This window comes from Neoarius graeffei, chromosome 12, assembly GCF_027579695.1.
Source record: "Neoarius graeffei isolate fNeoGra1 chromosome 12, fNeoGra1.pri, whole genome shotgun sequence".
NCBI lineage: Eukaryota > Metazoa > Chordata > Actinopteri > Siluriformes > Ariidae > Neoarius > Neoarius graeffei.
Genome location: NC_083580.1, coordinates 69758104 through 69770848, shown reverse-complemented (window position 1 = coordinate 69770848; position 12745 = coordinate 69758104). Strand labels below are relative to the sequence as shown.

The following is a 12745-nucleotide window of genomic DNA, read 5'->3' as shown; positions in this document are numbered from 1 at the left end:
AAACTTGGCCTAAAAGTCCTTACTTATGAAGATCCGGATAAGCAGCTAATATGACTGAATGGGCGTGATGGTTCGGCGTTTAATTTTAAAAGGTTTAGCCATTAGTGAATAGTTGATGCTATGAATAAGACAATTTGAACTGGCTGTTTATTGTTTCATACTGGAGATTCATATTACCACTTTTGCCATGAATAAAAATAGAGGTTTGTGCATGACTGTTTGTTTGTTTTTTAATCCCACTCACACTCCCATTCCCAGACAGTTTGACCGATCACACTTGCTCCTGGCATCATTATGTACCTACCCGCAATATTTTCTGAAAAACTTTTTCCCAAAATTGAAACACATTTGTCATTTCAACTACTGTGACTCATGACTAACTCTCTCGCTCTCAGTGGAGCTAATCTCCAGGCTGATGGGCTACTTTCATCTAAATAATTTATGCGTGTCATACAGTAGGCTCTGGTACATTTTCAAGTGCTCAGTTCAGTCCAAACATTTTTCCTGGCTCCACATCCAGACCACAAGCTGCCACGTGATGACCCCTGCTCCCTCCTCGATTATTTTCCGTGTCTCCTTTTCTTTGTGCCCTTTTGATAGTCTATAACTTCCTCTCTGTGTGCTCCTCCAGGAGATGCATTTCCACCCAAAGGCTCTGAAGGACGTACGAGGCCAGGTAGGAGCACCCATGCCAGGGAAAGTGGTTGAGATCAAGGTCAAGGAGGGCCAGAAGGTTGAGAAAGGACAGCCTCTGTGCGTCCTCAGCGCCATGAAGATGGAGACAGTGGTGAACTCGCCGCTTTCCGGCACCGTGGCTAAAGTTTACGTCAAAGTCGACAGCAACCTGGAAGGAGATGATCTCATTCTGGAGATCACAGAGTAAACGGAGCGACGTCACATAACATCCAGGATGTTGTACACACACTAAACAAATGCGCACACACATTTTGAAGCGAACGTATGCACAGATTTTGGAATTGACAGAGGGACAGCGTTCAATATTTAGTCTTACATGACCTACACGTAGTTATTACCTAATGTATCCGAAATTTAGTGTTTGTGCTCCGGGTGCGGAAGAGTTCTTGTTTCTGTGTCATCTGAATCTGTTTTACATAATCACCTGTCATGTGTAATCACCAGAGCTAATGATCCATGAGCTGGAAACTAGAGTTACATTAACATGGAGTGTCTCTGTTAATGCTGATGTCATTATGTCTTAGAAATATGCAGAAATAGGATTGTCGCGGTAAAGAGATGTTTAATTAAGAAAAAAAAATCAAGCAATAAATGAAAAGGGTGTATTTATGAGTAGACTCAAATTTGCACAAAAATAAATCTAAAAAAATATAAATAGCATCTAATTTCTTGTAACGTAACCTTTTGGGTGTTGCCTTTAATCCCAAATTAACCAAAAGAGACAAAGTTGCCGGCGTAACCCGTAGCTTTGCTTTCTCTTTTTCTGTTTAGTTAAGACCATTTCAGATTTTTTTTTTTTTAATTGTTGGGTAACACAATTCCAATTCATTGGAAAAATATTAATTTATAAAGTGAAATAATGTCATGGAGAATATGATGTATGGCCTTGTTAGCACTGAGAGCTCTGCTGCGGTTTACCCAGAATGCATTAGTCAGAACTAAAGAGTTGGCTGGCTCGCCATTGATGCATTCTTGGCTGAGTTTCAATTATCACAATGAGCATTGGTGATGAGATGAGGTCCACTGAAACACTGGCGGGTCAGCAGGAACCTCACTCCCTGATGCTGAAATCAAATTATTTCCAATCTTCCCCTGAATGTGAATCACACCAATCCTGTTACATTCCTCCTGGGATCAGGTGCACCATGTTTTTTTTTTTTTTGGTCTGCAGAGCCACATCCTTTGGCGTACTTTCCTTTCCTGTCGCTCACTACAGCACTGCCACTGAAGGTTTCTCATTTGAAGTGTTATCTTTTTGTAGCCGGGAATTAAATGTGAGGTTTGCAAGAGAAGTCTATGGAGAGCACTCGACACCACGCATTCATGCACTCGAATAGTGGCGAATTGGTAATCCATTAGGCAACATCTGGAGTGCCTCAGCTTCGGCAGTGGAGTACTGTTAAATTGGGAACTAACGTTTGATCACTTGCTGTCTTTTAACCTCTTAACATTAACATCTCAACACCGCTGAAGAGGTCTGGTGTTGCCATGTTAACCATGCTAGTTTTAGGAGAAAGACGCAACTTGTGTGTTACAACTACAAGTTGATGATATCGTCGAACTGAACGGTGTGTTCGTGAACGATAATCTGGAATGGCTGCCAAAGGGATTTTCAACCTAATTTCCCTCCACGGCGTCTATTTCCATTCGTTTCCCGGTGCTGAGAAATCAGCACCTACCGTAAACTGAAAAAAATTAGCTGAAACTCATAACTGGTGTCTAAGGACAGTTTTTATTAAATTCTGTCAAACAATTTTAAGAGTGTAAGAACTGCAACTATCTACTTGATAATAAATAATACTTTATCAAATGACGTATCTGACTTGATGCGCTCCACCATTTTGTTTTTCTCTACTCATGGTATACGAGAGGGCGGCACGGTGGTGTAGTGGTTAGCGCTGTCGCCTCACAGCAAGAAGGTCCGGGTTCGAGCCCCGTGGCCGGCGAGGGCCTTTCTGCGTGGAGTTTGCATGTTCTTCCCGTGTCCGCGTGGGTTTCCTCCGGGTGCTCTGGTTTCCCCCACAGTCCAAAGACATGCAGGTTAGGTTAACTGGTGACTCTAAATTGACCGTAGGTGTGAATGTGAGTGTGAATGGTTGTCTGTGTCTATGTATCAGCCCTGTGATGACCTGGCGACTTGTCCAGGGTGTACCCCGCCTTTCGCCCGTAGTCAGCTGGGATAGGTTCCAGCTTGCCTGCGACCCTGTAGGACAGGATAAAGCGGCTAGAGATGATATGAGATGGTATACGAGCTGATATCCTAACAGTAGGGTAGCCAATCAGAGCGTACGATTGCTCATATCCGGTGAATAGAATAAATAAAAGTAGTCTATCCACATTCACTGGATATGAGCAATCACGTGCTCTGATTGGCTACTCTACTGTTAGGATATCAGCTTGTATACCGTGAGTAGAGAAAAACAAAATGGCATCAATATCATTATATGGCACAAGATAAATCCTGACAGAGGAAGTCAAGATGGAATGTGAAGACTAGTTAAAACAGTAGAGTAGGCAGAGTAGATTTCCAGATATGAGCAATCGCACGCTCTGATTGGCTACTCTACTGTTAGGATATCAGCTCGTATACCAGTAAAATCCTGCACTCTGATTGGCTCCTTGGTGGACAGAATTTTCCCGTAACATCCCTGAGCGATTTACGGACTTTCTTTCCAAGGCGCCGGCTTTCGATGTTGCAAAAAAACAAAATGGAATAAAAATGGCCAAAAGACAAACAAGTCACCGAGTTATTCAAGAAATAAGCGACAAGGAGCATTCAGAAACCGCTAACAGAAATTTAGCTTTGAAACCACTGGCTGTTGATTCCGCATGCGTGACTCAACTACGTTACAAATATGACGGGACTGAAAGCATCACCATGCCTCATTATAATGACCATCTATTTTAATCTTAGAAATAAAAAAGCCATGTAGTAAACTCCTTATTAATCTCACTTGCTCGGTCTTTACAGGAAAATATCAGGCCTGTGGCTCGGTCCGTACTGTCAAGACCTCGGTCTGATATTTTCCTGTGAAGACCTCATGCTCAGTTAATAAGTAGTAAATAATGGAGCAATTATATGAGAGATATTTGAAGTCTTACCAAAGCTACTCTTATGCAGATTTATATCGACTTCAAACACTTGGCACAATATAACAGGAAGCAGTTTTGTTTTATTAATTTCCTGAAGATTTGTGGTATCCAGGAGCAATCTGGTGGAAAGGTATGACTAACTGTTGCTGTAAAATGTCCGACGTAGATGTTATAGGTCAAAAAATTTCAACCTAGGTGATCTTTTTTGACCTGGGTTAAAAATTTTTTTTACCTAGTTCATAATTTCCAGCGTAGATTAAATTTTGGATTGTCTAAGATTCTTAAAAGGGATTTTCCATCACTTCTTTTGTCTCTCTTTCTTCCATCCACTTCCTCTCTGTCTACACCTACCTAGTATTTCCTCTTGTCTGTCTGCTATTCCTATCTAGCTATTTAGCATTGTTTTGCATATCTTTTTTCATACTTATCCTGGATTTGAGCTCATAACCTTCGGATTCTTAACCCAATACCTTCACCATTAGACCTGCGACAACTGCTATAGAAAGACTGAATTTTTTTTTTTTTTAGTCTTATGACAAGTAGAAGTTGCAGAGAACCATTTTCAAAAGCTACACTGTAAATTCAACAAAAGAGGAACCATATACCACTAAACTGTGCAGGACCAATGATGGAGCCCTGAGGTACACCATAAGTGTAATTTAGTTCTAAAAGTCCAGTTAGTTGGGGAAGCCATGTCCAAGTGGTTAAAGAAACAGCTTTGAGACCAGAAGGTCACTGGTTCTGTTCCCTGAACTAGCAGGATTGGCTTGAGCAAGGCACCTAACCCCCAACTGCTCTGGCAAGAGTGGTGGTGTACCTTGTGTCTGATTAGCCAAGGAATCAGACACAAGGAAAAACTGGTGATGCAATTATCAGTTCAGGCAAGAACGTGGCCATAGTAGTAGTATGGTTGTAAAGTGTTGTTATTTGAGTTACTGTGGACAGTCTGGCCATTTTTCTCTGTCCTGTGTGATGTGAAGAAGCTCTTGACCTGTATCTGCATTTTATGTCTCATGACTGGCTGATTGGATAATTGCACGAATGAACAAGGGTAGTCTGGTGAGTGTATGTGGTAGATAGATTGGGATGAAAATTTCTTGTAACACTGTGTGTGCTTAGTACTGGTTCTGTCAGTAGCTCATACTGCCTTTAAACCATTAAACCTGTTTACTAGTCATACTGACGTGGCCTCTGCATTATACACCATTCCATACATTACATCACAGTGTGTATATTATTATGTTCTTGAGGTGAAGAAAGGCTTCTTTATAGATTTGAGAAAAATCAAAACAGCTCTGGACTTCTCGACGTCATGAATGGTCAGTTGTTCTCATCATATAGCATTAACCGATTTAACTGTTTTTTTTTTCCTAAATAGGTTAAATACAACCAAAAGAAATGTTTTTCTGAATATGTAATGAGATTTTACTAAGCAATTACTGTTGATGTCCTGGTTTATGAGGGTTTTACAAATGGAACGGACATGTTTCTAAATTCCTGAGCTTGTTTCAAGGTGAAATTCAGTGTATCAGTATACTAAATTAGAAATATATATGCTTTAATAATCGGGATCATGCTGGACAGAAGTGGAACTAATTTTACAGGCTTGTTAGGAATCATAGATTTAATAGGGTTTGTGGAATTTTTTTTCTCGTTAATGACTTGTTAATGTTTATCCAAATACTAATTCATCATAACATGTTAGTTGATACTGGAAAACAAAACTGATATGAAATAAAAAGGATAACACATTGGCTGACTGTGTGTTGCTTGTTATTTGGAATTAGAGACGTATAATAAGGTCCATAAATCTGAGACCACAAGTGAAAATGCTTCTATTCTGCATTATTTTCTATCTTTAGAATCTAAGAATTGTGGGTTTTGTTGTTTGTTTGTTTGCTTTTTCTTCCTTTAATGACAGTGTGCACTCATGGTATGGATCCCACAAGTTTGTGTAAAACCTGACGAGCCTGATGATGTTTGCGCAAATCCTTCAGCATGTTATTTGAACATGTGCTTCGATTGAAGCAAAAAAGACTCAAGGAAGTTAACAGAGGAACGAAAGAGTTAACATATCACAAATGGTGACTTTGAAATAATGGCATTTATTCTATCCACATTCACTGGATATGAGCAATCGCGTGCTCGGATTGGCTACTCTACTACTAGGATATCAGCTCGTATACTGTGAGTAGAGAAAAACAAAAATGGCAAAGTGTTTTGCGGAACCAACCGAGGACGAAATAAAAACTCTACTCAAAAACAACCCCCCCCAAAAAAATACAAAAAAAAAGCACAACAAAATATGGAATAAAAGTATTTGATGGTAAGAACATATATTTGATTTTTCAATAATAATAATAATTATTATTATTATTATTATAGCATTTTTCACAAATTGCTCCTGTCATTTTGCCGGTTTGTTTACATTCTTAGCAGAAATTATTTTGTCAGACGTTTTGTATAAAGTTTTTATTTATCGAATTTGCAAAAAAAAACTAAAAATGCTCTGTTTTTCAAAATCCAGTGAATGTGGATAGAATGAGTTATTCCACTCAATCTCGTCATGCATGGCTTATAGCCAACTCAGTGCTATGCGGCTATCAGCTCATGTATGACTCAGGCCCTGTCCACACGGCAACGGATTCAGGTGAATCCGATACAATTGTTTATCGTTTTGGCCTGGTGTCCACACGGCACCGGCGTTTTGGGCGCCCCAAAACGCAATATTTTGAGAACTGGTTCCAGAGTGGAAAGATCTGGCAACGTTGCCGTTGCGAAGTCGTCTGGATGAGTAGAACGGATTTGTTTACGATGACGTCACAACCACATGTGCTTCACGCCGGGTAGAAGTGTAACGAACTCGATGCGAGTTGTCAACAAATCCTATAACTTGGTTCATGAAATGCGCTTACAGAATATTTTCAGTGTGAATATTTATTGTGTAATGGTGCAAAGTGAGAGAGAGAGAGAGAGAATAGCCCTTAGGCAGAGTCAATCCCGCCAGCAAAAATAGGGAAAAAAAGGAGCGATCTCACCTCTTCAGATGTTGGTTTAAGTCCTACAATACATTCCTCAAAAAGGGCGTAGAAGAGCAAATTAATCCATCAACGTGTAGCATTCAATTTATTCCGGACCATTAAAGACGCCGCCTTCCGCGTAGAATCATACGTCATCCTCGCCGCCATATTGGATAGGTCAAAGCGGAGAATAAAGATGCCTCATTCATGTGCTGCGTTTAACTGTACCAACAGGTTTACCGTCCAAACGAGATCACATGGGATTACTTTTCATAGGTGAGACTGGAAAAATATTTTTCATTGTATTTGGTCATAACGTAATTTTCAGATTTTCAAACAGATTTTCAAACAGATTTTCCTGACTTTGTGGCTAATATGAAGTCTCGCGCATAATAGTTTATGCACATGCGTCCTTACTTCTTCTATTGTTCTGGTGTCTCCGAAGGGACCGTCTTACAGCGCCCCTAGAGGTGTGGCATGTGTATTGCATCGTTTTCAGCAAGCGTTGCGTTGCCATATGGACCTGATATTTTACTGATCGTTGCCCATTTGGACGCGATATTTTTTTAAATAACATCTCGTTGCCGTTGTCGTGTGGATGTAGCCTCAATTTTGTAGAATAACTTAAACATTCAAGAAATTGAGCATTTCCTTTCATTGTTTTAAAATTCTAAACATTGTTTATTTCAATGTGGTGTCCAACTTTTGGAACCTGCTGTATATAAATGGTAGCAGTACACTCAGAAAATAAAGTACATTATTGTATCTTTAGGGGTACAATGGCTCGTCACTGGGGCAGTTCCCTCTAAAGTACTTATTTGTACACTTAATATACCAATTGGGAACATGTATGTACCTTTTCGGCCCTGAAAAGGTACACATGGGTACCTTGAGGTCCTATTTTTTTATTTGACCTTTATTTTACCAGGGTGAGTCCCATTGAGACATTCAGCCTCTTTTACAAGGGAGCCCTGACATACAGACATATAGACATTACACAAAGTATGACGAAACATAGAAACGGAACACATAAAAACAGGTTCAACAAAACATATATAACACTGGAGAGATTAAAATACAAAAACAAGTAAGCAAATCAAGACAAGTATCGCACAACACGGAAATAACTGAATGGTTAGTTAGTGAAAGCATTTACAGCTGTCAGATCTAAGGTGTTTGAGTAGCTTTTTAAAATGGTTGAGAGGAATAGCAACAGATAACTTAAGATCTTTTTGAAGGAGATTCCAGCACCAGGGAGCTGCAAAGTTAAAAGCTGTCTTACCTAACTCGGTCTGTGTTCGTGGTGTGTCTAAAAGTATAATGTTATTTGAACGCAAACTATAAGATGAGTGCATTTGAGACAGTAGATTAGAAAGATATGAAGGCAATTTGCCAGTAATACCTTTATAGATAAAAATATGCCAATGGATCGATCTGCGCAGTGAGAGAGAGCTAAAACCAGTCAACTCATAGAGAGTGCAATGATGAGTGCGTGGTTTGGCATTCACAATAAAACGTGGTGCACCATGGTAAACTGTATCGAGGACGTGAAGGGTGGTAGAGGCAGCATTCATGTATAAGATGTCGCAATAATCCAGTACAGGAAGAAAGGTAGCATTTATCAGTTTCTTTCTAGCTTGAAGAGTAAAACATGCTTTGTTTCTAAAATTGAATCCAAGCTTAATTTTCAGTTTCTGGGCCAGTTTCTCTATGTGAACTTTAAAAGTGATCTTATCATCAATCCACAAACCTAAGTATTTGTATACTGAGACTTTCTCTATACATTGGCCATCTAGGGTGGTTATTATTAGGGGAGTGGAAGCTAATCGTGATTTAGTGAACTGCATGACAGTCTTTTTGGCATTTAAAATCAATCTTAGGTCAGCAAAAGTACTCTGTAATGAATTAAAGGACTGCTGTAACAATTGGTTCGCTTGAAACAGGGTAGGGGCATCACAATATAAAACTGTATCATCTGCATACAGATGGATCTTAGCATTTCCAACAACAGAGGCAATGGTGTTGATGTATATGGTGAAAAGGACTGGACCCAATATTGAGCCTTGAGGGACCCCATTCATGACCTCCATGGGCAGAGAACTGACACCGTCAGCAACAACAGTTTGAGTTCTGTTGGATAGATAGTCCTTAAACCAGCCAACAGCCTTTGAGCTCATGCCAATGTTAAGCAGCCTATTTAGCAGGATAGTGTGATTGACTGTGTCAAAGGCCTTGGACAGGTCAATGAACAAGGCAGCACAGCTCATCTTCCTGTTCAGTGCCTTTATAATGTCATTTAAAACCTGTGATGCTGCAGTGATGGTACTATGCTGGGTCCTGAAACCCGACTATGCCGGACTAAGGATCTCGTGCTGTAAGATAAATTCCTTAACCTGGGTGTTTACTAGGGACTCCAGGATCTTAGCAAGAACAGACAATTTTGAAATTGGACGGTAATTATCTAAATTAGCAGGGTCCCCCCCTTTTAAGAGGGGCAACACGTAGGCTGATTTCCAAACATCTGGTATGATGTTGGAGGAGAGAGAGAAATTGAAAATATGTGTGAGAGGTTCTGCGATTATGTCCGCTGCCAATCTTAATAAGGCAGGGTCAAGACCATCAGGACCTACCGATTTGTTGGTGTCAAGTTGTTTGAGGGCCTTGAGTACTGCAGCTGTGGGGATAGCTTCAATATTAAACCCATCCTGAAAGACAGAAGTATCAGGAAGGGGGGTAGCAGATAAGGGGGTAAGGTCAACAGTACAAGAAACAGTTTCCCTGATTTTATGAAATGTTTATTGAAAAGATTCACAATACTCTCTTTATTGGAAACCTGTTTGGCATCTACACCTATGTGGTATGGCAGAGCTGTGTCTCGCAAAGGCTGAGCTAATAACTTTATCGTTTTCCAAAATTTTGAGGGGTTAATTAAATTATCAGAAACTGACTTAAGAAAGGGCAGCACGGTGGTGTAGTGGTTAGCGCTGTCGCCTCACAGCAAGAAGGTCCGGGTTCGAGCCCCGTGGCTGGCGAGGCCCTTTCTGTGCGGAGTTTGCATGTTCTCCCCGTGTCCGCGTGGGTTTCCTCCGGGTGCTCCGGTTTCCCCCACAGTCCAAAGACATGCAGGTTAGGTTAACCGGTGACTCTAAATTGGCCGTAGGTGTGAATGTGAGTGTGAATGGTTGTCTGTGTCTATGTGTCAGCCCTGTGATGACCTGGCGACTTGTCCAGGGTGTACCCCACCTTTCGCCCGTAGTCAGCTGGGATAGGCTCCAGCTTGCCTGCGACCCTGTAGAACAGGATAAAGCGGCTACAGATAATGAGATGAGATGAGATGACTTAAGAAAAAATCAGATTTACATTTTCTTATTAAGTATGTACATTTGTTCCTCAGATATCTGAAATTAGTCCAGTCAGACTGTGAGCCTGTGGCTCTTGCTAAAGCCCAAGCAGAATTTCTACTATGAATCAGTGAGGCCAGCTCTGGGGAGAACCAAGGGTTATCCCGCCCCTTTATTCTGTAGGAGGTCATGGGAGCATGTTTGTTAGTGACAGATAGGAAAAGCGTGTGGAAATAATTCCATGCAATATTGATGTCAGGAATGAGGCTGATTCTTGAGAAATCACAGTTAATTAGATCATATAAAAAGGCTTGTTCTACAAATCTTTTAAAATTTCTCCTTATTAGTATACGAGGTTTAGTTTTGGGAAGCCTAGTGTCCCTGATGCAAGATATTGTGCAATGATCACTGATATCATTTGAAAACACTCCTGTCGCTGAATATTTCTGAGGAGCATTTGTGAGTATTAAATCAATCAAAGTTGACTTAGCAGGAAATTTAACATTAGGACGGGTGGGGGAAGAAACAATCTGAGTAAGATTTAATTCAATACAGATATGCTTCAGGGGGTCAGAGCAAGCAGTTTAAATCCCCCATCAGCACAAACTCTCTATCCTGCCATTCAGCTAAGTCCGCCAGTTGGTCTAATGACTCCTTTGAAGCAGAGGGAAACCTATAAACAGCCAATGACAGTTAGGAAAGATGTGGATGATAATGTAATGTCTAAAGACAGAAATTCAAAAAGTTTGGGACGTGAAATAGATTTTGTTATGGTGCAGTTGAACCTTGATTTGACATATATGGCAACACCACCACCTTTGCTTGGGCGATCACTTCGAAATAAATTCGTCCAATAATGAGCCCTAGGGGGGTACATTAGTGTAGATTATACTTTGGGGGATAGAAATGGACTCCTACTATACCCCTATTTCTGACATTGTAGTATACCTTAGATATGATTATTATGTATACAGGTCACTTTTTTCGATGGAATAAAAACGTGTTCTATTCCTTTCTAGCGGGTTTCACTCATTTGGTTTGATAGCATGCAATGTTGTTCGTATATCGCTTATCCTACGTGTATTACGTCACAATGGAGAATGAGCGTTCAATATGGTTTGATATTGCATGGTTGTCAAGACAATATGACATCACATGTCGAAGCTGTTCCGAATATCCAACGAGTTTTCTGCTGTGCATGTGCAGAAGCATTTGTTCGCTGGCGGTGCCCACAGTACACTGTTGCAGTGAATTGAAAATACCATAAGATACATATTACATGTGAGCAACTGTGACAATTTGTAAACAAACATGGCTGTCAGGTTTGCTTTGTTAAATATGGAAGATTTCGAGAGAATCGAATGTGTATGTATAATAATAATTTATTATTATTATTGATGGATTCTCCCGTCGATTTTGACGTACGAGTGTCATGACCGTTCTACGCAGAGGTTGGGTGTTGGACCTTCAAAGTTTGCTGCTTCTTTGTGACGATGCCGCTTGTGGGCAGCGAGACCTGCTCTCGACTTACACACCTTGTGAGACAGGGCATAACACAGGATCGATGCTCTCCGAGGCAGGAATTGTAGCTCAAGTTTTTGCTCTGGATCTTAGCTTCCGCAGATGTCTAATGCGTGCCTCCTCATATTCTTGGACGCCTAGACGAACTGTAGTTCTCCAATTTTTTCAGTCCTTTGCTGCCGACTCAAAATGAGATGGAGGAATTTTGCAGGCTTTGAGATTGTTTTTAAGCTTGTCCTTGAAACGCAGCAGCGGACGACCTCATGTTCTAGAACCACCAGCTAATTGACTGTACAGAAGACATTTGGGGATTTGGTTGTCGCTCATTCTGATCACATGACCAGCCCATCTCAGTTGCCTTTGCATTAGAAATGTTTCTATGCCGCCTATGTTGCATTTCTTGAAAAGCTCAGGATTGGATACTTTGTCTTCCCATGTGTAGCCACATATGGTTCTGAGTGATTGTTTATGGAAGGCATCAAGCTTTTCAATCTGAGAGCGATAGGAAGTCCATGACTCAGATCCGTACAGAAGGGTGGTGATAACAACAGCACAATAAACACTGATCTTGGTTTCTAAGGAGATCCCATGCTGACTCTAGAGGCAATGCCAAAGCCCTCCAAAAGCAGTAATAGCTTTGGCTATGCGGTTGGAAATTTCGCTGTCCAGGGAAGCATTGTAGCTTATTTGGCTGCCTAAGTATGTGAAGGTCTTTCTGTATTTCAAATCCTTTCCATCTACCTGTATCGCAGTATCAGGAAGAGTATGAGCTGGCATAGGCTGTTTGACGCCGATGATGGTTTTAGGAGTGGGTATAGGTTGATGCACTACCTCAGTTTTCTTAATACTGATTGTCAGCCCAAAAGCCTTGCTAGCAATTGAAAAATGATCAAGTCTTTGGGCTTCTGCAAGAGATGTTGCTACTAGGACTGCATCATCGGCAAAGAGGAGATCATGAATGAGAGTGGTTCTCAAGCGAGTCTTTGCCTTAAAACGGTTTTGATTAAAGGTACCACCCATGGTTCGAAATTCAAACCTAACGCCTCATCCTTATATGCGTACTGCAGTATCACA

At 40.8% G+C, this 12745-nt stretch overlaps 1 protein-coding gene across 2 annotated transcripts in view; it reads left to right on the top strand.

Annotated features, from left to right (window-relative positions):
• pcxa (pyruvate carboxylase a) overlaps positions 1-5543 on the top strand; it is a 493922-nt gene extending 488379 nt beyond the window's left edge. For both annotated transcript variants that reach the window (XM_060936332.1, XM_060936333.1), the window contains one exon: positions 632-5543. In XM_060936332.1, the coding sequence (XP_060792315.1) occupies positions 632-883 (252 nt within the window). In that variant the 3' untranslated portion in view covers positions 884-5543. The remainder of the gene's footprint in view (positions 1-631) is intronic.
• The last annotated feature ends 7202 nt before the right edge of the window (positions 5544-12745 follow it).